At 44.4% G+C, this 27,827-nt stretch overlaps 1 protein-coding gene across 6 annotated transcripts in view; it reads left to right on the top strand.

The window, feature by feature from the left end:
• LOC142923041 (NLR family CARD domain-containing protein 3-like) overlaps positions 1–22,037 on the top strand; it is a 36,907-nt gene extending 14,870 nt beyond the window's left edge. For 2 of the 6 annotated variants that reach the window (XR_012940490.1, XM_076063970.1), the window contains exons 4-9: positions 234–619; positions 4,345–6,020; positions 16,710–16,793; positions 17,367–17,453; positions 19,283–19,355; positions 20,141–22,037. Coding sequence is in view for 4 of the 6 variants with exons in the window: in XM_076063970.1 (XP_075920085.1) it covers positions 5,263–6,020; positions 16,710–16,793; positions 17,367–17,453; positions 19,283–19,319 (966 nt within the window). In the remaining 2 variants the exon portion in view is untranslated. Of the gene's footprint in view, positions 1–233; positions 620–4,062; positions 4,128–4,202; positions 4,224–4,344; positions 6,021–14,737; positions 14,757–16,709; positions 16,794–17,366; positions 17,454–19,282; positions 19,356–20,140 lie in introns of those variants that run through there. The other 4 variants (XM_076063971.1, XM_076063973.1, XM_076063972.1 and 1 more) reach the window with 4 other exon arrangements.
• The last annotated feature ends 5,790 nt before the right edge of the window (positions 22,038–27,827 follow it).

The following is a 27,827-nucleotide window of genomic DNA, read 5'->3' as shown; positions in this document are numbered from 1 at the left end:
GCAATTGTATGTATTTCTATATATTCCAATGACAATTTTTAAGCTTTCATTACAATTTAAATAACTCAATGTATTCACAATCAAATACCTAAAGTCACAATTGTACCTAACCGAGACCTCTCAGATTTTAGTAGCAACATTTTATTTTTATAATTATTATTCTTTCCCGTACCTGTCTAAAATTACACGACTATGCTTACAGGTGACACATGGTTTGTTTTCATTTTCTTCAGGTGACTCGATGCATTTGTCGTGATGGCATCAAAAGTTTCTGCATGTGAGAGCATTAAAACCAACAAAGTGAATCTGCAGAAATACCTCCAGGCGAAGTCTTCAGAAGTGCTTGACTATTCCTATCAAACAGGGATAGTCCTGGACAGTGTATATGCGTCCCTCAAAAGCGAGAATAACCCCATGGCACGAACACGGGACCTGGTTGACCTGGTGCTCAACAATGGAGAAGAAGTGTGCATGAGATTCCTTAAAGATGTGCTGGTGCCACTGAGATCCGAGATCCCTCTCTTGGGTCAGTGGATATCACAGCATGAGCAGCAGCTCAACGTGATGGGTGTCGATCTGAGCACAACTGCGGGTAAAGCCATCCCTGGAGCAGCTTCTCGTGAGTGATGCTAAACTTCACGTAACCATTCGCATGTCTCTGGCAAGTTTAAGCGAAGGAATTGCTTTGAACTGATATGAACTGTCATTTGATATTCGCAAACTGCACCACTCTTGCATAACAACATCCCTCTCAGGAGGAGGACATTCATATTCCATTCCATAGCAGGGTATGTACAAGGGATCAGAAATTTGGAGGAAAGGATGGATGGATAATGGAAATGTGTGTCAGTATCAAAACATTGCATCCACACTGTACCCCAACATTCCTGAATTTCTGTCCTATCCTACACCTCCCTTTCCTTGCAAATGACTAAAACATGGTGATTTTCTCTCACCTCTTCAGACACAGGCATTTTATTTGAGCTGGAAGAATATAATGAGCTATGAAGCTCTCTTTCAAGTGTCAAGCCCAATATGTTTGGCCATGGCAGCAAACCCATCAGCTGCCTTGGTCTCCATGACTTGGTACAATCTGGATTCCACCAAGGCCATTTCGTTGAAACTGTTTCCCTATTGAGGGTGAATGACCACCTCTCTTAAATTATGGAAGCTGCTTCTAGTTCTTGACTTTTGGGCTGCTTTGGATACCACACACCACTCCATCCTATTGAATCGGCATGGCTACGCAGGCATCTCTCACACTTCCCCATTGCTTCTGCTTCCCCTCTAAAAGTGAGCCCTATTTTTGCAAGCAAGGACTGCCTTCTGTTCAGAAGTCCCAATTATATGGTGTTCCACGTGGCTCGGTCCTTGGCTATCTGCTCTTCTCAGTATAATGTCTCCTCCTTTGTGGACATTTTTTACTCCTAATTTTTTTTATATTGACTAGCTATGACTGCTATTCTCTTTGGTTCTATTCAGTAAAGTCACGTAGGTAAAAAATAAAACAACAAAAATCACGACGTTTCGGCCACAACACAAGTGGCCTTCATCAGGTGAAGGGACCAGGCTGTCTCGAGGACAGCGCTGGAGTGAAACACAGCCACGCTCAGACCGCGACCTTTAAGCTGTGTGCGAGGAAACAAGGTGCCTTGACAAAGGAATTAGCATAAAAAATAGCATTTGATTGGCCGACTTAGCATGATGAACGGCGTAGAGGTGGTGTACATGCGGGTGCACATGCCGGTTGGCGCGGAGGGGGAGTTTACCTATTGATGGTGTGAAAAGGGAATTTTTAAGAGCTCATTGCATTTCGGACCAACACCACCTGACCCGTGAATTAAAACATGTACACCTGGCCCTCAAAAGGAATGGATACTCTGACCGTACCATCCGCCAAGCTGTTTCTCCCTCCATACAGAAACAACCACTTGATACTCCGGTGAAAACCATCACACTACCATATATAGCAGGCGTTACTAAAAAGATTTCCAAAATTCTAAACAAACACAAGATCCAGGTCCGGTTCAATACAGTACACAAAATTCGTGATCTGATCCCATCCGTGAAGGATGTCATTCCTGACTTACAGTACCCCGGGGTTTACAAATTGAGTTTTACCTGCGGTGCTTGCTATATCGGGGAGACAAAGCGACATGTCTCTGACCGAATTCGCGAGCACAAATCAGATTTGAAACACGGCAGAACGAATTCTTCTGCCGTAGCTGATCACTGTTACAACGCTGTGGGTGATCACGATATAATTTTCTCCGATACCAAGGTTCTTTGCAAACCCACGGGTTTTTATCAGAAATTTGTTTACGAGGCAATTCAGATCTACAAACACAGACACAATTTCAACCGAGAAGATGGTTTCAAATTAAGCAACCATTGGAAAGATGTTGTAAATCGAACCAAACATTAAACTAATTTTCAATGGTACAGTATATTTTTCAAGTAGTGGTACCCCAAACTTTCGCAGCTCTTAAAAATTCCTTTTTCACACCATCAATAGGTAAACTCCCCCTCCCCCCCCACGCCAACCGGAATGTGCACCCGCATGTAAACCACCTCTACACCGTTCATCATGCTAAGTCGGCCAATCAAATGCTAATTTTTATGCTAATTCCTTTGTCAAGGCACCTTGTTTCCTTGCACACAGCTTAAAGGTCGCGGTCTGAGCGTGGCTGTGTTTCACTCCAGCGCTGTCCTCGAGACAGCCTGGTCCCTTCACCTGATGAAGGCCGCTTGTGTTGTGGCCGAAACGTCGTGATTTTTGTTGTTTTATTTTTTACTAACGTGACTTTACCGAATAGAACCAGAATATGGATCCTTGCAGTCACGAAAGCTTTAAATCTAGAAATGACTACTATTTATAATGACACCCCGCCTTTTAATGCCATTGACTCATGAAACGGAACCTACTCTCTCCTCTTAACTCTTGAAAAATGTTGATACTCCTACTGATACTCCTGCTGTTATGGAGTGACTCATGCAGCAAGCTATGGCTGCAAAGTTTGGTAGTACATGTTATGTGTATCTTTTATTGTAAAATTTAAATTAGTTCCTATGATCACTGTTACATTGCTTTTATAGCTTTATTTTAGTGATTTCTAAAACGTTTTGGTTTAGCCATATTTATTTGTTGTAGTACAGAGTTAGACTGATAACTTTAATCTAAATTGTCTTATGGTTGTAATTGTTTGGCTTGCATCCCACTGGGATGTTTGCACACAGCATTGATATATGGTGCTTTTTCCGGAAGACTTTGCTGTTTTTTCCTGGATTTTTCTGTTTGCGCGTAGTCACTTTAAGATGTTTCTTGTTCCTGGTTTTGCTTGTTGCAGTTGCACCCGATTCAAGAGCCGAATGGCTCACAGGGCTATACAAAATAAATGAAACTGAAACTGGATTGGTTATACTTCACTCCAGATTCAACGTCAAATTTGTAGACCTCGTCATTTGTAAAAAAGTCCACGGGAGATAATGACTCCGAATATATGATTCCCGAGAAATTAAAATAAGATCAGATACAGAGGGATCAGGCTACTCATGGTCACCATTGCCCAAGTGGTGAGAGACTGGGTTCAATGTTTCCTTGGAAAGCTGATGGAAGTTGTTGAGCAAATTTGTCATTGGAAATCGACACTCTCCACAATGTAGTGGCTGCCACAGTGTTTGCTGATGATGCAGTAGCCAGATTAGTTGAAGTTCAAGTGAACCTACGATGTATCACGTGGGATGCTACGAGTGTTGTGATTCATGTGTCTGTTCTTGTGGAAGTGACAGCACTTCATCTTCTCTGCTGCTAGGACCGTGGCTGGTGTACTGCACTCCACCAGTGTAGCCCCCGTGCTACGTGATGTAAGCCAGCTTGAGATGGGAGAGGAAACACAGCCCCAATACCAGTGAAATATAAAAAAAATCAACATCCTAGACAAAAAAAAATCGATAATTGTAGGATAAGGCAAGCAGTGCATTTTACACACAGATTGATAGAATTAGGTTGTGATGATGCTGATGTACACGGTAATGCTAAATGTGGTACTATCTTTTTCACAGGCAAAACAAACAAGACACATGGTGGTAGCATTTTTGTTATGATAAAACATATTTTTTTACAAAAGGTACAGTGTTTATAAAAATTGCATTTGGAGAATACACATCGTGAAAACTTCCACACAATAATTCATGATGTACATGATGTTGCTGCATTATCCATGGTGAATGAATTCGCTACGCTTTTTTGACATAGTTTATTTTAAACATATTTGTCTGCTATAGGAATATGTTTTTTATTGTAAGTGAAACTGATCTGCTCGTTAAATTAATTGTGTCATTTAGATAAGCCTGGTGATGATTTCAGAGAATTATTGCTGAAGCTGACATCATTAACACGAAACTACGACGCACGACCTGGAGAACCTGCAGTGTTTTTGCTGGAGAGGATGGTGAAGCCAATTCTGGTTCCCTACTACCGCCATCAAGAAACCAAGGAGCACGAGTTACTAGCGAGAGGCAAGCAGCACGAGGAGCTGATGAAGAGAGCACAGAGAGAAGGGATTACTTACAAGAAGCTCTTTGATCACATTGGAAAAAAAACACACCCCCGACTGGTTATTGTAGTGGGGACTCCAGGCAGCGGTAAAACCATGTTGAGCAAATTCATTGTGCACAGCTTGCTGTCAGGTGAGAAAGTATTTGCACGACGCTTTGAGCACATCGTGCTCATAAGGTTCAGGGAGATAAATGATATTGGAGAGGTGTCACTGGCAGAGCTGTTTTCTAAGCTGCACTCATGTTTGGGAAACAAAGCGGATGAGGTTTTCGCAAACCAAGAGAGAACCCATTTTGTTATGGACGGGTTGGACGAGTTTGGAAAGCGCCTTGACTATGCCAATGCGTGCACCGATCCACGTAAGACGGCAACAGTAGAAGCCATCATTGCTGCCCTAGTGAATGGAAATCTCTTGCCCAAGGCCTCGGTCTTGATAACGACCAGACCCATTGCCATGGAACAACTGAGTCAAGTGAATGTTGATCGAGCTGTTGAAATCACTGGGTTTTCCAACAAAGATAAAATAGCATTTTTTAAACAAATTTTACCAAGATAGGAGTCTAGCAGAAAGGGCACTCAAGCTCCTGCAGGAAAATGAAACAGTGAATACATTGTCCCAGAACCCTTCATTCTGCCATATAGCAGCCATTACACTGAAGGAACATTTACAAAAGTCTGAACATTCTGAGATTATCCTCAAATCAATGACCGACCTCTTCACACAATACGTGTTTGGGCTCATAGTACACCATGGACGTGGCAGCTGCTGTGCCAAGGAAATTGTATCGTCTCTTGGCAATATGGCTCTGAAGGGGGTTCAGCAAAACATCCAGATGTTCAGCCAAAAAGATCTAGAAGAGTTTGTTGTTAGTTCTTCTGAACTAGGAAGTACATTCATCAACAAAGTGTTCACATGTGAGGGCATTAAACAAGGGAGTTGTTATTCATTTTCACACTTGACAATGCAGGAATTCTTTGCAGCGATAGCTGTGCATCTGTCACATTCAACATGGCCAGTGAATGACGTCATCAAGGCTATTAAGGACAGCAAAGATGGGAGGTTTGATGTGTTTCAGAGGTTTTTTTGTGGACTGGCATCAAGCACTCCATGGAAGTTCTTTGAGGGTATCTTGGATCCTCCATCTGCAGATTATCAAAAGGAAATAATCGAGTGGCTCAATCGCAGCATGAAGAATCGGATGGTTGACAAACACAGGCTCAACAGTCTCCTGCACTGCGTGCACGAGCTGCACGACCGCAAGTCCCTGAGTGATGTCACTCGGTCCATGACTGAGATAGACCTGTCATTCACAAGGCTGTCCCTGCCAGACTGCGCTGCCATCTCCTGGATCCTGCTGCAGCGAGAAGAACCTGTGGAGACACTCAACCTGTTCGGCTGTGGCATCGGCACCGAGGAAATGAAGAGGCTTCAGCGTGGACTGCACAGATGTAAACATCTAGTGTAAGACTGGCACACCTTGCATTCACTACTTCACAAATTGTGTGTGCATAATTGTGCGTGATATCAACTCAGTTTCAATTGAGCACCAGGTGCAGTGTGTAAAACATCGCTACTCGGGAGACAAAAGCAGCCGGGCGTGATACTGGCCACCCACTCCATCATATGCCATGCCGGCTTTCATAGGTGCTCCCTAACGGCACTTTCCCCAGCAGTCTGTTAAGGCTATACGGCAGATCTTTGTCTATAAGAATCCTCACTTATTAACTGTGCATACAGTACAATGTAACTCCATTCTCACGTAAACACTCGGTCTTGCGTAGCCCAAGCATGAACACAAATTTTGACAAATTCTTCCCCTTTCCACTGCCATCATTGTCCTCACTCACTTCACTCCTCTCCCCGCACGCCACGCTCACCCCTCCCTTGATACCTCCCATTAACCCCCAATCTGCTCCTGCCTTCACTTTTCCATAACCCATCCCCCACCCTTGCCCATACCTTCACTCTCCAGCCGCATACCCACTCCCACTCATCCACTGAGGGATGAGGTTCGGTGAGTGAGTGCGTGCCTGCTTGAGTTGGTGGGTGACTTGGTGGGTGGATCGATGAGTGAATATGTGGAGTTAAGTGAGGATGTGAGTGGCGTGTAAGTGGGTTGGTGAATGAGTGAATTAGTGTGTGAGTGGGTTGGTGAATGAGTGAATTAGTGTGAGTGGGTAAGTAAATGTACAGTGAGTAGGTGGGTCCACAATGAATGCTGCACTCACTGTACGTTAAAGTACAAAAGGAAAAAAAAAAGTTATGCATATTCATGGATGCTGTAAAGTTTTCCATCATCTTCAGCAACATTTAATTAGCGATAATGATAGCCCTCGCACTATATGCAGGGAGTGAGGTGACCTTAGGCCATACTGAGAAAATGTAGCCCTGATTGCGACTGCGGTGGAGAGTGAGGGTAACGGTTTGATCCACGTGTCCGATTCAAGCCCCTGGTTCACAGTGGATCATGGTCAGTGATTGTGCTCACCACTACAGAGACAGCTAATTGGTAATGGGTGTTAATCTTAGTTGTAAAGCATTAAAGAGACAATGATCCCCCAAGTAGCCCATATAAACTGGTGGGGAAAGTGAAGCCAGTGACAGGGAACAAGCACACACTATTACACTGCACTTTAGAGCACAAAGACAATCTCCCCGTGGAGCCTGCATACACTTTTGAGGCAAGTGCTGATCGCACTTCCCTGACCAGCACCGTCCTTGGCTGTATTTCTCTCCCCATTGCTGATGTTGACACACCACCAGGTACTCATTTAAGGCAGAGTCACCCTACGGGAGTTCCAGGACCAGAATTTTTTTCATCACTCACCACTGATGCTGTTTACGGATATTGAACCCAGGTCACTTCGTTTGTAATGTAATGTGCCAACGACTTTCCCACCATTCCCCTAAACGCATATAAATACACAATCAAAGACACTCGTATATACACACAGACATGTACACACACAAACGTACACATAGTGTACATATAAACTCACACACTCCTACACATGTACAAGTACAGCCTTTGGTCAGTCTACTGCTGGATAAGGCACTCCCACACCATGCAGGTCTTGGGGGTTATTTGACCAGACATCACCAATCTTGTCAGTGTGGGTTGGTGTAGAGCATAGAGATGAATGTTGTTCCATTGCCATAACGCAGCTCCGCAGGCTACAACAACTGTTGTTATACATGTTAGTCTTGGGTAGAAGCACCATCCAGCCTCGAGCCTATTTAGATTTTCAGATTTATTAGACCTTACATGTGTAGTGTTCGATTTCACTCGGACAACTTTTGTCTTTCTTTGAACACCGTTTTATTTACAACTCTCAGCATGTCCTCAATATTTTACAGTATCCATGTCGCCACGGCTCGCTCGTTGTGCTTCACTCGACTCGCTCGCCACCTTGGTCTCTCCACTCCCCCACGATTACTTCGCTTACTCAGCCGCTAACTTCTTCATCTCTGCTCTCCTATATCACCGTCACTATGCTCTCTCCACTGCTAACTGCTTCGTCTCTGTTCAGCTTCGCTATCGCTATGCTCTCTCCACTGCTGGCTGCTTCTCTTCTTCAGCTCCGCTATCGCTACGCTCTCTCCACTGCTGGCTGCTTCTCTTCTTCAGCTCCGCTATCGCTACGCTGTTTCCAAGCTCCGTCTCCAACTCTGTCTCCCAAACTCTGTCTCTCCAACTCTCTGTCTCCAAGCTCTCCACACTTCAATTCCCCGCTGTTCACTCCAAGCTCTCCAACTTCAACAACCTTGCTCCAATTGCCGACCCCCCAATTTATCCCCGCTCTCATTACTCCCCAATTAATTAGTCCGTGTCCCAACGACGCTCCGCATCGTTCGAACCTGTTTCTCCTCCAGACCTTTAGGTGCCACTCTAGCCTTGGCAACAGCTCCAGCCAATCACAGCCGTCCTTGGTTCACCCAGCTTAATTGCCCTAATATAACCTGCACTGTATTTGCCTTCGCTACAGGCTGACCCAACATAACCCGTAGTGTCTGTGTTATCATGTAATCACGCTGAACACATCTTTGAATTCAAAGGGAAACCCATAGAGACGCGACCGCTGCACAGGCGTTAGTTCAGGGTTTTGCATATATAGATCTCGCAACCAGTCCGGATCATCTCCATCACCCGGCAACATCTCACTCTGTCCCGTTGCCAAACACGCCTCCCCTTCCGGACCCGGCGCTGCCGTTGCATGCGCCAACGTTGTACCCTCCAGAATGACGACCGATTCGTGTCCCACGTTTACAATTTGTATTAAAGGGTCGCAATTTGCCGGTACAATAGTCAAAGCCCCTACCAAAGTGGGCATCCGTGATACAGCATTTGAGGGCGTCAGCAATATACCCTCCTGTTGCTCGCCGAAAGGCAACTGTTTTTTAAAGCGCAGCGGCACAAGCATCTGCGTGCCAGGCGGAACGCGAACGGTGCGGCTCACCATGGCCTGCACCACGGCATTCGCAACCGCAAGCTTAGAAGGCGTTCCCAAAAATTTTAGACATTTTCCCGATGGCAATTCCAAACACCCCTTTCTCTATAGAAATTCTAAGTGGCATCCTTTGCAAATAATCCGTTCCCAACAAACACGGTACCGCCAAGGCCTTGGAAACCAAAATATTCCCCGTAACGCTCACTTCGCCAATTTGATTCGTCGCGACCATACAACCCATAATACCGAGACTGCCACCATTTGCTACTATGCACGGCCCATCAACCGGTTCTAGGGCCTGGGGCAAAGTTGGCAATAAGCAAAAAGTTTGTAACGAGATAAGGGTCGCAGAAGCCACCGTGTCAACAATAACTCTGACCATCACCCCTTGAATAAGTGCCATCACATCCGACGACCCTGGCGCAGCTCCCAAAACACGATGCACCAACGCGCCCCACACGTCCTGACCGTGCACAACATATGAATGAGATGTGAATGGGTGAGATGACGCAGATTGGTGATGTGGAAAGAGCGGCCGTGTATTGAATGTATCGCGACTCACCCGGAATCCTCGGTCCTGGGAGAATCCTCGGTTGTAGCTGGTCGGCGCCCTTGGAAGGCCGCCCCTGCGCCACCAGCAGTCGCGGGCAACATGTCCTCTCCGTCCGCACTCGTAGTACATCCATACACCGCGGGGCGACGCAGCATGCCCGCGGGTGGCACCCCGGCCGCCGCTGCAATCGGCGGTGCCTCGCCCACCGCCACCGCGCTCTCGGACGCGGCAGCGCTCAGCAACAGCAGCTGCGCACCCACCACCGCTGGCTCATCGCGGAGGTCCAGGTTGACTTTGATGTTCCTGGCGATCTGTAGAGACATGTCATCGTCGTTGTTGCTGTCAGGAAGCGAAAGGATGACTCGTAGCTCCTTGGCCAACTGCAAAAGCTTCTCCTGCAGCAAGGAATCCAGGGCCTCCTGGTCCATCGCCAGGTATGCTACTTGAGCGAGGGCCAACAGCGCGCTGCGGAATGCAAGAGGGGATTCCGTGTCCTCCCGCTTCCTTTGCTGGAATCTACGTTTGGCGACCGACCGCGGCTCGTACACCTTGCTCATTGCCGCGAATGCCCCATCCAGTGTTGACCTGACGGTGGCAGGGAATCCATTAAATGTCGCCAAGGTATCATCATCGAGGGCCGTCGGCAGTGCCCGCAGAGCGGCACCCTCAGTCCACTCCAGAGATTGATAAGCTGCTCGGAACCGTCTTGTAAATGCCGTCCAATCCCCAACTTTGGCCTCGAACCGCTGCACATGAAGTCGCCGTGCTGTTCCCGATGGTGGTGCTTCATCGTCGTCGGATTTCTCCAATCGCTCCGACCCCGCGGCAACATCTGCTGGTCGACTTGACACCGTCGGTTGCACCTGGTCCGATGTCACAAAGCGGTTAAACGCCTCCGTCAATGTCGCCATCCTGGCCTCCCACTGGGCCATGAGGACTCTCCAATCACTCGACGGTGCGGGGGTCTCGGCCTCGCTCGAACCGCTGTCTCATTCTCTAGACTCTCGTTCAACCAGGCCCTCCGGAGGAGTATCGGCCACTTGGCAGGACACGGGCAAGCACGTCCTCATCGTTGCTGTCGTCGGATGAGTCCACCGGCACGTTCTTCTTCTTGGCCGCCTTCCTTGACATTTCGGCATGGTTCGTAGTCACTCTGACACGAAATGTAGTGTTCGATTTCACTCGGACAACTTTTGTCTTTCTTCGAACACCGCTTTATTTACAACTTTCAGCATGTCCTCAATATTTTACAGTATCCATGTCGTCACGGCTCGCTCACCGTGCTTCACTCGACTCGCTCGCCACCTTTGTCTCTCCACTCCCCATGATTACTTCGCTTACTCCGCCGCTAACTTCTTTGTCTCCGCTCTCCGCTATCACCGTCGCTATGCTCACTCCACTGCTAATTGCTTTGTCTCTGTTCACCGCTATCACCATCACTATGCTCTCTCCACTGCTAACTGCTTCGTCTCTGTTCAGCTTCGCTATCGCTATGCTCTCTCCACTGCTGGCTGCTTCTCTTCTTCAGCTCCGCCATCGCTACGCTCTCTCCACTGCTGGCTGCTTCTCTTCTTCAGCTCTGCTATCGCTATGCTGTTTCCATGCTCCATCTCCAACTCTGTCTCTCAAACTCTGTCTCTCCACTCTCTGTCTCCAAGCTCTCCACACTTCAATTCCCTGCTGTTGACTCCAACTTCAATTCCCCGCTGTTCACTCCAAGCTCTCCAACTTCAACAACCTTGCTCCAATTGCCGACCCCCCAATTTATCCCCGCTCTCATTACTCCCCAATTAATTAGTCCGCGTCCCAACCACGCTCCTCGTCGTTCGCACCTGCTTCTCCTCCAGACCTTTAGGCGCGACTCTAGACTTGGCAACAGCTCCAGCCAATCACAGCCGTCCTTGGCTCACCCAGCTTAATTGCCCTAATATAACCTGCACTGTATTTGCCTTCGCTACAGGCTGACCCAACATAACCCGTACTGTCTGTGTTATGTAATCACGCTGTTTCCACTATGCACCTTCCTACTCCACTACACATGTACACTAATATACACACTCTCATATATGAATATACACACACTCACTCACATGTACACACTTTACACACCCCTGTTTGAGTCTGCAGTTTTAATGTGACAGTATTTTTTTACATGAAAATGAATGCAAGGAATCTTCATATAATAAGGATTCACATTCATGAGGCGCAATTCATCCAGTGATATGAGTGCGCCATGGACAAATTAGTGAATATACGCATGTATGTGCGTTATTTACTTTCGTTACTGTGTGTGTATGTAGGTGTGTAGACGAGGAGTAGTAGTGTCGTGATTAGCGCTACGCTACGCTATGAACCCGGCGTCCCGGGTTCGATTCCCGCTAACGACCAACACCGGTGACGATTATCTGAACCGGACCTGGGCCTCCCTCTAGGTCGACTCAGCCTCAAATGAGGACCTGGTGCGGTGTGTAAACATTGCCACTAAGGATACAAAGGCGGTCGGGGTGGTGTAGGTCACTGTTGTATATTTTGGTTGTGAAAATTTTGATGAAAATAATAAAAATTAAATGAAATTTGGAATTTGCGTAATTATCCGCAATTATGTTAGGTGATGCAATTATGCGCATAAATTATGCTAATTCGAGATATAATCATATTCATTAATGCTCGTGTGTGTGATTATGCTATTGCAATCCGTTATTATGATTAGGCCCCGCCTCGCTGACGAGGGTCGGATTATCAATCGGAATAATACAATTCTTCGTATGAAGTTATGCAGGTGCTGTGAGCATGCCAGAGTCAGCTCGGCTTCCTTGTTTAACTTCGTATTATCGATCGGTATAATACAATTATTCTCGTTTTAACATTTACTGAGTGTATTAGTGTGTTTATGTCAGGTCTCCAAATTGAGATCTCAACGCAGAATACAGTTCTTATAAATAAGATTATTACGCACGAAATCAGGAAGGACACACGCAACCACTTCTGCGTTAATCAATTTTATTCTAAACAAAACTTTAACATAAGGATATGCGAACTCTCAAGCTCGGAATTTTCAACACAGCATCAACACAGTAAACATCAACGATTGCGTTGTTTCACTTTGACAACTGCACATATCATTAATTCCACTGCGTAACGCGAGCTTAATTGGTGATAGGGAGAGTCGTTAAAACATGCAGGCACGCTATTCTACACAAAAACTTTAACACTCTAATATGGGAATTTTTGTACTTGAAATTGTCAGCATAGTACTACAGGCAATGTTCATTTCATTGATCCATCTCTTCAACCCTCAATAATCACGTTGTTAATTGGGTAACGGAACAATTGATTGCTTCCTCTGGGTACCACGAGCATATGGAAAATACGAATAAAAAGTCCTTAGTAGTTCATCCGACGATATTCATGCGAAAAGGCAGTCAAAACAATTATTATTCTCAAAGGCAAAAGTATACGTCAATGGATTCATCGGCAAGATTATGCCATTAAAAGAAAACGAACGACTGAGATACTTCTAAATGACTGTATCCACGTAACTCAATAGGCAGCAATGTTCTTCACGATCAGCACCTTGGAATGTCACTCTTCTTGATTGTCCCGATATGCGTGTTGTGTGTCTTCGTGAAGCAGACGCAGGGTGATGCGTCGTGAGGGTGAGAGTGTGGGGGGAGGGTTATACGAACTGCTTTGTTCTCTTGCTCGGGGCGTCGGCTTGGCTGCTCGTGCTGGCAGATACGGTCTCTTTCCACTGATGTAGTAGCTGCGCCGCACGTGCTCTCTGTGGAGATGCTCGAACGCGCTCTTTGCTGGTTCGCTGACTCTTTTGCTCATGGGCGGCTGGTCAGGCTCTTTCCATTGCTGGATGAGCCAAGTCAGCACACGCTTGGCTGCTGGCAGCTGGCACTCAATGTAGAATAAAAGTCTTTTAGCGATATTTCTTTCAGCTCTGAACTCACACTCGGTGGCACATCGCTACTCTGCCAGCCTCTCATCCTCGGTTGATCGCGGGGCCCCCTTGGAGCCTGCCGCTCGCCACCCTCTTCTGGCGCTTGCTGAGCTGTTGTCTTGTTGAACTGTCGAGTGTGCTATTGTCGCTCACTCTCAAAACTTGAAAATTGTATTTGCACACCTCTTACACAACTCTGATAGCTTAGTACGATACAGCTTATCGCAATCCTCGATTCTGCAAGCGACTCAAAACATCAGGATGAATGTATAATAACTTTCAGCGATACTCTGTCTGCCCATGCCGAACTCAGCACCTAACGTCCCCTCGCCCCTCTTCTCTGCGGGACACAGCACCCATTGCTAATGTCTCGAGGCCATGCCTCGGAGCTGGCTTGATGTCTTCTTCCGAACGCTGTCTCGCTGTCCTTTGCGGAGCTTAAATGTGAAATTCCCTCTCCTCTCTCCGCGTCTCTTGCGAGAGAGAGAAAAAAACAGATGCCCTCCCCGTCCGCTGTCTCACCGCGGTCGCGCGCGTGATTGCCCCCCTCCCCTCTTGGTGACCCCGGGCGGCTGTGTTACATCAAACAGGTTTGTTTGTGAATTGTCCTTTGGCAATCTGGAGATTTTGCAGATAGTCGCTAACCTCTCTTTGCCCCGGAGGTTATTATTTATTTATTTAAACGACCTTTTTACGATCTCCCGTTGCTGTTTGCTGGTCCTTGTCGTAGCGGTGTTTATTTATTTATTTCAGTTACTATTTTAAAAATATCGGCAAATATTATTATTGATTTTAATTGTGGAAAAAGGGCCATATACAACACCACCCACCCCCTCGTGTGCCGTTCCGGCCTTCATAGGTGCTCGCTAACAGCACTTGCCCCTACAGTCTGTTAAGGCTACACGGGGGATCTTTGTCTTTTTTGTAAGATGAGGTCTTGCAAAACAACACCCTTATGAACACAAACACGTTTCAGATTATAAAGGTACAGTGCAGTATAAATGAATGGATGATTGTGAGTAAACTCCTTTTTGTGAATGCCACCTATGATATATAAAATGTCTAACACAGAAGCATTGAACAATGAGCAGCTTTGCTCATGAACGTGTGTGCTCTGGTCACGTGCACCGCCATTGTGAGTGTCCCTCACTCACCGCGTGTTTGACTCCGCGGTTCCCGTGGGCTCAGTGAGTCAGCGCTGTCCCTTCCCCTGTCCACCCGGGTTTAGGCTGAGTGAGAACGAGATCAGAGACAGCAGACTCAAACTTTTAGCCGACGGGATGTTGGAGAGAGAAGGGAGTTTGGAGACGTTAGTGTTGAGTAATTTCCTGATGCACACACACTAATATAGGTACACCTAAACAAATATATACACATATACGGACACAAAACACAAATATACTCACTATACCATAATAATGTATTTAAACGTCGATTATAACTTAATTTATATGCACTCATCAATTAAGTTATTAGCCACACTTATTACAGCACTGTTAACCACTTAAATAACAATACAATTACATATTGACTTAAAGCTTTCGTGACTGCAGGAATTCATACTCTTTAGGTCTTTCGGTAAAGTCATGTAGATAGAAAATAATATTTGATTATTTTTCTATCTACGTGACTTTACCGAAAGACCCAAAGAATAACAATGCAATTACCATTGTCACATTACCTACTATAACCAATGATATTGTTTCAACTATATTGTGTTAATACAGTAGATCATCGATTATCCAGCAGCATCGGAGGGGAGGGGTACTGGATTTTCAAAAAACACTAGATGACCACATCATTATTTAAAATAGCTTGTTTTTGCACATTCTTGAATAAGATTATGTTTTTAGGTGTTCTGCATATATATTGACTGTTTCAAATAGTTTACGATATAAAAATCGCTTAACTAAATATACAAAGACAAAATAAATATCTTGCTGTAAATAGTGACTATTTACTGTACCGCACTCAGCACTCCAATATCGAAGACTCTGCATGGGGTGATGTGCGTACAACGCTCTTGTTCAACAACTTGTGTTAGACATCGACTTGTGTTTGACAACTTGTGTTTGACAACTTGTGTTTGACAACAACAACAACATGTGTTTGACAACAACATGTTTTTGACAACAACAACTTGTGGTTGACAACAACAACTTGTGTTTGACAATCGCCGGACTGATGCAGCCTTCAGACCGGTGCTCTGGCGAACGCCGAACTGCACGCAATTTTCGCCGGATCAAGCTGTATATTTACTCTTTCTATTACTGTAGTTGTTAGTCATGAAAATGTATATAAGTGCAGTATTTTCATTGTTTAAGTTGTATGTAGTGTATAATGTACTGTATATATTTTTTGATGCGGAAATGGGAGGATGTTCTGAGGAAATTAGGAATGAGAGGCTACTGGAACAGTTGTAGTGGAAATGCCGATATGCAGGCCAGGTGCTAAGTTACCTTGTGCCAGACAGTTGTCACTGGGGGTTTCCTTTAATTACATTGTGATGAGATGTTAAATGAAACGCTTTCAGGTGTGACCGCTTACAGAATGATGCAATATCGAAATTAAATCATGATTATTTGATCTATATATACATACACACAGATTCTACAGATAACTTTTAGCAGACTTTTGGGTCATATACTGTTCGGGAACACCTAATGAAGACCAGAACGGCACATGAGGGGTTGGGAGGCCAGCACCACACTCAGCCAACTGATGTTTACTTACTACACCAGGTAGTAATTTAAGGCTGAGTCGACCTAGGTGAGGTCCACGGCCGTTTTAGATATTCATCAATGAAGTTAGCCATGAGCGGCAATCGAACCAGGTTTGTGGCTCACTGTGCTAACCACTGCACCACTACTTCCCATGCGCATGCGCATGCACACAAATATGCATGCACTAAGATACACATGTACCAAACACGCATAGAGATGGACTTACACAAATGCACACATAGTAGACATTCACACACACATCACATTCAACCCAAAAATCTAAACAGCAGTTGCTATTTGCAAGCTCCTATTAAAGTTGACACGAGGTTAATTTGTGCAGTCTCCACAAACACGACCCTCAACCACTATCCCATCAACCACCACCACCTCTCACCATCCCTCACCATCCCCCACTCTGTGCCCCGACCCTCCACCCATCCGCTCTGCCCCGACTAACCACCTCTTCTCTTCCTGCAGTCTGTATCTTTGTTCACTGACGGACAAGTCGGGTTCCTCTCTCAGTGTCATCCTCAAGGCCAACATAGGTTTGAAGATTCTCAGGTAAGCTCTGCTGTTCGTTTCTCACTTGCGCTCTGTGCACTAACTGCTAATTATTGGTGCAACGCGTTGTGAAGTAAACATTTGAATGTGAACACATTTAATCTTGCTGTCCTGCTTAATCGAGTCCACTTTAAAAATGTTTTACTGTAATCTTAACACATTTGTTTAGTTTATCACATAGGTTAAAGCAATATTCATATTCACAACATTGTTAGCAGATACATTAATTGAAAACATCTCCCTGTGTTCTCGATGAAAATGTACTTCACTTGTGTGTGATCCTCTCTTGTAACTTTGTGTTTATATAAACACAAACACTTCATATTATAAAGGTACAGTGCAGTATAATTGAATGGATGATCGCGAGTAAACTGATATTTGTGAATGCCACCTATTCTATATAAAATGTCTAACAGAAGCATTAAACAATGAGCAGCTTTGCTCATGAACGTGTGTGCTGTGGTCACGTGCACCGCCATTGTGAGTGTCCCTCACTCACCGCGTGTTTCACTCCGCGGTTCCCGTGGGCTCAGTGAGTCAGCGCTGTCCCTTCTCCCGTCCACCCGGGTTTAGGCTGCGTCGCAACGAGATTGGAGACAGCGGCCTCCGACTTTTAGCAGACGGGATGTTGGAGAGAGAAGGGAGGTTGGAGACGTTAGTGTGAGTAATGTCCTGATGCACACACACTAATATAAGTACACCTAAACAAATATATACACATATACAGACACAAAACACCAAGATACTCAGTATAGCATGATAATGTTGTATATTTAACGTCGATTATAACTTAATTTGTATGCACTTATCAATTAAGTTATTAGCCACACTTATTACAGCACTGTTAACCACTATTAAATAACAATACAATTACAATGGTCACATAACCAACTCTAACCAATGATATTGTTTTAAATTATATTATGTTAATATATTAGATCATCGATTATCCGGCAGCCAGATTTTCAAACACAACCAGATAATCGCATAATTATTTAAAATAGCTTATTTTTGCATATTCTTAAATACGATTATATTTTGATTTAAAGCTTTCGTGACTGCAGTAATTCATATTTTTAACTCTTTCAGTAAAGTCACGTTGAAGGGAAACAATAAAATATATATAAAACAATATATGTTTTATTGCTTTATATATTTTATTATTTATTGTTTCCCTTCAACGTGACTTTACCGAAAGAGCTAAAAATACGATTATATTTTTAGGTGTTCTGTATATATATTTAATGTTATTAAATAGTTTGCGATCTAAAAATCGCTAAAAGTAAATATACAAATACAAAATGAATATCCTGCTGTAAAAAGTGACTATTTACTCTTCTTGGTTCTTTCGGTAAAGTCACGTAGAATGGAAATAATAAAATAATAAAAATAAAACATTATAAAATTATCGCGACGTTTTGGCCACAACATTTACTAACCGCACTCACCACTCCAATATCAAAGACTCTGCATGGGGTGATGTGTGTACTATGCTCTTGTTAAACAACTTGTGTTTGACAACAACAAAAACTTGTGTTTGTCAATAGTTGGACTGATGCAGCCTTCAGACCGGTGCTCTGGTGAATGCCGAATTCCACTCAATTTTCACCAGATCGCACTTTATACTTTCTGTTTCTATGACTAGTTATTAGTCATGAAACATTTATATACGTGCAGTATTTTCATTGTTTAAGTTGTTGTATGTAGTGTGTAATGAACTGTATATATTATTTGACACTGAAATAAAGCATAGCTGCTTGTTTTGTCACGCACTTTGTGCCGATCGCCGGACTGGTTCAGCTTTTGGAGCGGTTTTACCGGTTTCATCGGATGTTGGAACCCAGATAGGCACGCTCTGGATATAATCAATGATCATCTGTATTTAATGTCATAGATTACAATTAAGAATTTTATATAATGAACGGCTGCAATCTTGACATTAATTGCCCACCCATACGTTTACATTAATAACACCACAACCTAACTCTTATTAAAGCCATAAATCACCAATGGCTCTTATTCGCCAACCCGATACATTTGAACATTATTTTAACCTTACCCAATATACAGTTTAAACTAGCCTTTGCCTCGTGATGGGTTACGTGGACATCTGTGAAAAAGAGCTTTTTAGCTTTTCAGATTCTCTAATATAAATAAATATTCAGATTTATATTCTGGCTCCTCTGCCTGTATCTAGTGGCCTTGCATGGACAAACGCGATTTTTAATACAAAATATTGCAGACCTCGCCAAATGCGGTGGGTTACGTTCCTGTAAAATGCCGTGTTGGACAAAGCCACATTAAACAATTAATAGACAAATAGGATTGCGTTCCTGGGTCCGAAATGATTACTCCCTCTGTTTAGCTGATTCTACGAGATTTCCACCCTTATTGTACTAAAAGGTGTTGAGTTGCTCTCCATGTCTTGTGAGTGTGTACACTTTTATTTTCCAGTTTCACCCCACTCAGTGCCTCTTCTCTCCCTGTAGTCTCACTGACGGACAAATCGATCCCAGCTCTCCATGACATCATGATCACCAACAAAGCATTGAGGAAGCTCGGGTAAGTTATGCAGCTTGTGTCTCATACGCGCTCTGATTGTTGCTACAAACAAAACAACTTAGATTCGTCAGTAACACTGTGGCCTTAGCAGGAGAAAATATGGAAAAGGCAACGTTTTGGAAATTGACCTTCACAGCATGTTTGTGTGCTATGAGAGCCATTGCCAGAAGTGGAGTGAGTAGTGGAGTGTATTCCAGTGCATTTAATATTCTCTTTGGTTCTTTCGGTAAAGTCACGTAGAAAATAAAATCAAATAATAATAGAATAGACGTTCCGATTGCAACACAAGCAACCATCATCAGGTAAGAATGAAAAAAAATAGCAAACTTAGAAACACAATGCAACACAACACAGAACCGAACAGCACAACAGCCAACACCCCACCTGGCTGACCCCGCTCCTCCAAATAATCACAATATTCATTATCAGACCAATGAACATGTCCAAACGACTGGAAATGCGCCTGATCTTAAATCTGCAAGATAAGCAGGCTTTAGCCTGGAGTGCTGAGACGGGTGACCACCGCGCATAACCACAGGAGTTATAGGCAGCAGAGCTAAGTTGCAGACAACAGACTGCAGTGTGCAGCACAATCCACCGTTGTACTTCACTACGATCCTAGATCTGCAGTCCTTGCCATCACAGGCCTGCACTGACCCGCGTGGTGAAGTATGGTGAAGCAGCTCTCATGGCATGGAGAGACCTTCATCCAGCATGGTTGTTGTGGGGGCAGCGTGGGTCTTTGTGTGAACCCGCGTCAGCGTGAACCTCTCTCTGTGCTGCAGGGTGGATGGCACTCGCTTCAGTGAGGAAGGGAAGCAGGAGTTGAGGAGCAGATGGACTCACCGAGGAGGCCTGGATATTTAGATATAAGCTGAGAGGCCGTGCTGGCCCTGCAGCAGATGGAGCTGGTCCACGCACGACTTGAACAGCAGCCCGGCTCATTTTACCTCCACCGCTCCGATCGTCGACCCTGACTCTGAGACGACAATGAGCTGGGAGCTTTCTCTGTGAGCTCCACATGGAGCCAAGGGTGAACGCGACTCCAAGATGCTGATGAGTGTGGTGATTCCAATAATGTGTAATAATGTGTAAGTGTATTTATGAATATGTGGTATAGGGAAGCGATGTTGGTGGCATGTGGAAGGGGTGTCGGTGGCTTTTAAATGGTCTGGCAGCTCACCATTGTTTCACTGAGTAGGAATGTTTGTCATGAATGTGCGTACATAGGGGTGTGTATCACACTCATGCAGATATCCTCGTCTATTTATGTATGACTTCAATATTCACCCTCTATCTTTTTTATATTCATGCATTTTAACTTTCAGTTGTGCTATGATCGGTCTAAAAATAATCTTCCAAGCCGACTTCAGATATAAGAAATGTACTAACGATTGTTATAAAGTTGTTTTACTCTGAATTCTCTTTCATTGCTCTAATTGATTAGTTTTCGATTTTGGTGCCTCGGATCACACTTGCAATTGAAACTATCCAGGTTAAAAACCTGGCTAAACAAATACACTTGATATTTCTTATCTTTGATTATACACATCTGTATACCAAATAACAGCACTTCAGCCTCGAAATGCTTAACAACGTATCAATAATTCAATTTTAATGTATACATTTATTGGCAGACTGTCATTGTCTGGATGTGGTCTGGGAATGTTTATTGCTGTTGTTTTACTGCCTTTCCCAAGCTTGGGAACTGATGCAATTTGAACTTGCATACTTTTAGGTATTTGTTTAAGTAACGCCATGGTGGTGTGATGTCATCTTCCTCGCCTGGTATGCAAGAGTTCAGGGGTTGGATTTCGACCCTGACACCTGCTGTATAGTTGGAGTCTGCATGTTCTCTCCGTGGTCACTTGTTTTTTTTTTCCTCTGGGTTCTCCAGTTTTTCTCTCCATATTTAGAAACATCCGTTTACATGTATTTGCTGCTATAAATTTTCACGTGATAATCCACTTCCTCGAGCTATTATTAGTGGCTTGCTTCTGAAAAATTAGATAATAGCTCTGGGCCTTTCCTGGTAAGATAAAAAAAAGAGTTTAGTTTCATTTGTATATTTTAAGTGATTTGTTCACCTTTACTTTACTGTGCACTCTTATCGTGTTGTATTGTATTGGTTGTTGTAACTTTTGTCCTGTCTCTACTGCACTCATTGCATTACTCCAGTATAAATGTTCAGATTCTGCTATTAAGTGTAGATTTATATTTATATACTCAGCCTTAACTGAGTATCCATCGCAGTGTGTAAACATCAGCACTGGGGAGACAAAGGTGGCCGAGCGTGGCACTGGCCACACCACACCCTCGTGTGCCATGTCAGCCTGAATAGGTGCTAACTAACTGGACTTTCCCATACAGCTTGTGGAGGCTACATGGGGAATCTGTGTATGTTTCCTCGTGTGTGTGTGTGTACTGTATATGGGGGATCTGTGTTGTACTTGTGTGTGGGGGTAGCCGTGGTTTAGATGGTGATGATGAAACACGGGAACAGAGAAGAGACTCCCAGCGACTCCACTCCTCCGCTCCCAGTGTCAGCGCGTGGAGCTTTTGATGCAGGAGGTTTAGGAAATGTCCATTTGTCTGACTCCACTTGCTTCTCTTGCTTGTCAAGCATTCTAACTTCTCGCATGGACTACGTGCTGGAGAATACAAACTCGGTGTAACTCACAAGAGGACTCTCCTGGTTACTCATGTGGCGTTGCCATTTAAATATTTCAATGTTATTGAATAGTTTTGATATTGTGCGCAATGCTATCATCGACCGTACTAATGGTGTCACGAGACTAATAACATAATGTTTGGATATCTCACGGTGCAGTGCAAGCATTTGTGTTCGATAGCGGCCCACAAAAGTGGATATCACAGAGCTACCAGTCAAATGCATTCCACTAACACTCGGTTTCAGACAGACCCATAAACTGAGATATCCGCAGACTCACATTTAGATATAAAGACTCATATAGACACAAAAAGACAAACAGAGAAATGTACTCACACTGAGCTAGAGACTTACAGGGATGCATAGACTCACACAAGGCACACAGTCTCGCTTCGACAAACACACTCACAAAGAGACTCATATCAACTCAAAGCTACAGACTCACGAAAACGTCCAGAGAATCATACAGAGAGCCCCCCCCCCCCCCAACTAGCACCGCCCACTCTACCACTAGGGATGCCCATTCCATCATGAGACCCGCACACTCCCCAACGAGGCCCGCCTACTCCCTCACTTAGCCCAACCCACTTCATCACTAACCCAGCCCACTACCATTAAGATCTGCCAATTTCACAGCTTGCCACGCCCACTATACCACTAATCCCTCCCACTATTATCCCACTCCTAGTTAATTTTCTGATCTTAAACCGTCTGGACCACTGTTATTCTCGTCGTCTTGGTCTCCCTGAATCAACCCTCACTCTCCTCCACAAATACAAAATTCTTCCACACAAGTTATTTTCAATCTACCATTTATTTTTTACATTTTACCTCTCCTACTTCAACTTCACTGGCTTCCCGTTCACTACCGCTGCCTTTTAAAATGCCTGATGCTCATCTTCAAATCTTTCTAGGGCCTTGCCCTACCTCATCTTGCCCCTCATCTCCTTCCATGTGCCCTCTCGTCCTCTCCGTTCCCAATCTTCCCTGTCCCTCCATCTCCCTACGCCCAATCCTTCTCTCTGGACACCTCCACTGGAATAACTTTCCCCAGCACATTAAGCAGTCCCCCTCCTTAACCTCATTCTGTTCCTCTCTTAAAGCCTCACCGCTTCTCCATTTCCCATTCTCTACCCCTCCCTCCCCTATCATTTTGTCTTCTGTTTTCAGATGGCTGATGTAGATGCAGAGTAACAACTACAATTTCACATTCAGGTGGTCAAGCCAGATAACCACGTCAAGAGTAGCGCAGTGTGTCATTGTCATGTGGATCGGACATTGCTTCATTGTATGTTGATTGGTCTGTTCTGGATGACCACAGTTGAACACTGGAGAGTTTTTAATTTTCCATTTGTGCATCAGCTATCTGCATCTGCCATGGTTTGTGCAGTGGATGCGGTTTAGGGTGGACCATGAGCTTCTTGGAAGATCAAACCCAGGGATCTGCCTTGGGCCTTTCACAAGGTGTTCGTTAACATCTCGCCACCAGATGAAGTGAACACCACTACGGTGTGCTCGGGATGGGTGTTCAGTCGTGATCATTTTAATCCATTCTATCTCACACCTGCCCACCGTGTCGTGGCAGTTTTTCTGTTTTTCCTGCATTGCATTTTTTATTTTAGAAAATATTTAATCTGGAAAATCCATTGCGATAGAATATCTTACGTGCAACGGTGCAAAGGAATATCAGGTGGAGCAGTTGCAGTGCTTAGATGCACCACACGACAAACCCATGGCCTGAAAGCAGTCGAGTGAAGAAGAATCAGTCCTGCCCCCCCTCGCTTCACCAACCCATACAGGGCGTAATGGTGAAATATAGAAAAAAAGCATTTACTCGTTGGTTCTATTCGGTAAAGTCACGTAGGTAAAAAAGAAAATAACAAAAATCACGACGTTTCGGCCACAACACAAGTGGCCTTTCAGGTGAAGGGACCGTGCTGTCATGAGGACAGCGTTGGAGTGAAGACAGCCAAGCCCAGGTCGCGTCCTTTAAGCTATGTGGGAGGAAGCAAAACGCTTGACAAAGGAATTCGCATAAAAATTAGCATGATGTACGTAGGAGGTGCATGGGCCATGATGGACCAGGAGCGGGTGGGGACCATGACGGACCAGCAGCGACCGAATTCGCGAGCACAAATCAGATTTGAAACACGGCAGAACGAATTCTGCCGTAGCTGACCACTGTTACAACGCTGTGGGTGATCACGATATAGTTTTCTCCGATACCAAGGTTCTCTGCAAACCCACGGGTTTTTATCAGAGATTTGTCCACGAGGCAATTCAGATTTACAAACACAGACACAATTTCAACCGAGAGGATGATTTCAAATTAAGCAATCATTGGAAAGATGTTCTAAATCAAACCACACATTAAACAAATTTTCAATGGTACAGTAATTTTTTCTTCAAGTAGTGGTATTCCAAACTTTCACAGCTGCATATTTCACTCCACACACTCACTCCACTCACTCACTCCGCTCACTCACTCCACTCACTCACTCCACTCACTCACTCCACTCACTCCACTCACTCACTCCACTCACTCCACTCACTCACTCCACTCACTCCACTCACTCCACTCACTCACTCCACTCACTCACTCCACTCACTCACTCCACTCACTCCACTCACTAACTCCACTCACTCACTCTACTCCCCCCCCCCCCCCCCGCTGCTGGTCTGTCATGGTCCCCACCCGCTCCTGGTCCATCATGGCCCATGCACCTCCTACGTACATCATGCTAATTTTTATGCTAATTCCTTTGTCAAGCGTTTTGCTTCCTCCCACATAGCTTAAAGGACACGACCTGGGCTTGGCTGTTTTCACTCCAACGCTGTCCTCATGACAGCACGGTCCCTTCACCTGATGAAGGCCACTTGTGTTGTGGCCGAAACGTCGCGATTTTTGTTATTTTCTTTTTTACCTACGTGACTTTACCGAATAGAACCAAAGAGTATGGATCCTTGCAGTCACGAAAGCTTCAAATCTAGAATTGATAACCTCTACGGGGAGGGCTTTCACCTATCTGTTAGCGCTTTCAACAGACAACGGGACAATAAGTCAAAGCTCATCGAGACGCTGACCTTCCTCAAAAGATGCCGCGACAACAAGGTAATACCCATCGCTTTCACACTAACATCTGCTGCTGTATCCTCACCGAATTCTAAACAGATTCTGTTTAAGGCCAGCCTATCTTTTATCTCAGAGAGGATAAGACTACTCCGTTTTGACTCGATACTTTAGACAAGACTCTCCTACAAGCTCATTTAACGCTAACACAAAAATGTCACCTGCTGATTGGAACCACGTAGACAACATGACTGCTTCTTCTGCCGATTCACTTTCAGTCAAATACAAAGCTAACTTGATTTCTAAATTCAACCACCTATCGAAGAAGAACCCAGTCCCACATATAACAAAACTAGACGTTAACAAAATCGTCATTAATCAGAGTAGCACCCCGATTTCGGACAATCTGAAAACAGTACTGGCTAGAGGGCTAAATTTTGCTGTCACCCCGAAACATTCCTGTAGATATCATCTTTCAGGTCGATGCGGCCCTTAAAGGCATAGGACACATCCAAGCAGACGTTGCGAGAGCTGAAATATCCACTATTCCTAAGAATGCTAAGAAATGTTGATTTAAAGCTTTCGTGACTGCAGTAATTCATATTCTTAGCTCTTTCGGTAAAGTCACATTGAAGGGAAACAATAAAATAATAAAATATATATAAAACAAGAAAAAAATTCTCACGACGTTTCGACCATAACACAAACCATCGTCATCAGGTGTGTCGGTTTGCATACATTTATTTATTTTTAAACGGTGTATTTTAAACGGTGTTCTTTGTAAGCCATCTGGCTACCATGAGAGATTCGTTCATGAGGCTATCCACATATACAAGCACAGAGACAATTTCAACCGAGAAAATGGATTCTGGCTTAGCAATCATTGGAAAGATTTGATAAACCATTTCAGGTCTTAATTGATTGTTCACGCTTACAGTGGCTTTCAGACAGCATACATTAATTTTCGTCTCCCCCCTCCTCTTTTCAGAACATAGATGGACTAGTCCTTCTAAATAAACTGCCAAATCGCTGCACGTGGCGCTGACGTTTTTTATAAATATATAAATGCACCGTTTAAAAATAAATAAATTTATGCAAACCGACACACCCTGATGACGACCGTTTGTGTTATGGTCGAAACGTGAGAATTTTTTTTATTGTTTTATATATATTTTATTACTTTATTGTTTCCCTTCAACGTGACTTTACCGAAAGAGCTAAGAATAATGCTAAGAAACCCATTAGCAACACAAGCAAAAATGAACGCTCTGAACTCGCGAATTTAAAAACCAGAAGTGATATAGTCATCCTCTCAGCCGACAAAGGCAACGCTACTGTAATTATGGATAAAGATTCGTACAACAACAAAATCCAGAACCTACTCAACGATGGAAGTTACTCAAACATTAAAAATGATCCTACTAATAGCCTAACTATAAAAACCAACAAGATCATCACAAGTTCGACCTCCCTAAGCGAACCAACTAAACGTCCCTCCTTAAAACCTTCTGCTGCAAGACCCCCTAGATTCTATGGTCTCCCCAAGATTCATAAAGAAGGCACTCCACTACAACCCATCGTATCCACGATCAACTCCCCTACCTATAAGCTAGCATGTTTTCTGTCAGATACCTTGCTACCTTTCACTGGCAAGACCTCAGCAGTACTTAACTCAGCTCATTTGGTCTCTATGGTCAAAGACGTTGTACTGTCCCCTGACGATATCCTTGTCAAGCTTCGATGTGGTCTCCCTGTTCACCAAGGTCCCGGTACCTGATACCATTGAAATAATTGAAAATTTGGTCCAACATGGACTAGACCCCGATACACCTGCGCTGATTAGACACTGCCTCACCAATACCTACCTACTTTACTTGGAATGGCAGCTTCTACAAACAAAATGAGGGTATCCCCATGGGTTCTCCATTATCACCAGTGATAGCCAATGTTTTCATGGAGAAATTTGAATCAGACGCCATCCAGACTTCCACCCTCAGACCTTCCCTGTGGAAGAGATATGTGGATGACACTTTCGTCATTTGGCCACATGGCCTCCCAGCTTTGAACCTTTTCCTACACCACATCAATTCTAGACATCCCGCCATCAAATTCACCATGGAAGTGGAGAAAGATGGCAAGCTACCATTCTTGGATGTTCTGTTTGAGAGGAGACCTGATGGCTCACTGGGGCATTCGGTCTACAGGAAACCCACCCACACAGATTCCTACTTGAAACCTGATTCCCACCACCACCCAGCTCAAAATAATTATCTCATCAAAACGTTATACCACAGGGCACATTGCATTTCGGACCAACACCACCTGACCAGTGAATTAAAACATGTACACCTGGCCCTCAAGAGAAACGGATACTCTGACCATACCATCCGCCAAGCTGTTTCTCCCTCCATACAGAAACAACCACTTGATACTCCGGTCAAAACCATCACTCTACCATATATAGCAGGCGTTACTAAAAAGATCTCCAAAATTCCAAACAAACACAAGATCCTGGTCCGGTTCAATACAGTGCACAAAATCCGTGACCTGATCCCATCCGTGAAGGATGTCGTTCCTGACTTACAGTACCCCGCGGTTTACAAATTGAGCTGCACTTGTGGTGATTGCTATATCGGGGAGACGAAGCGACATGTCTGACAGAATTCGCGAGCACAAATCAGATTTGAAACACGGCAGAACGAATTATTCTGCCGTAGCTGATCACTGTTAC

The sequence above is a fragment of the Petromyzon marinus genome, unplaced genomic scaffold (assembly GCF_048934315.1).
Source record: "Petromyzon marinus isolate PM22_M1 ecotype Great Lakes invasive population unplaced genomic scaffold, UKy_Petmar_22M1.pri1.0 PM_Scaffold_25, whole genome shotgun sequence".
Lineage (NCBI taxonomy): Eukaryota > Metazoa > Chordata > Hyperoartia > Petromyzontiformes > Petromyzontidae > Petromyzon > Petromyzon marinus.
The sequence above is the reverse complement of the archived record's forward strand: the minus strand, read 5'-3'. Positions and strand labels throughout refer to the sequence as shown.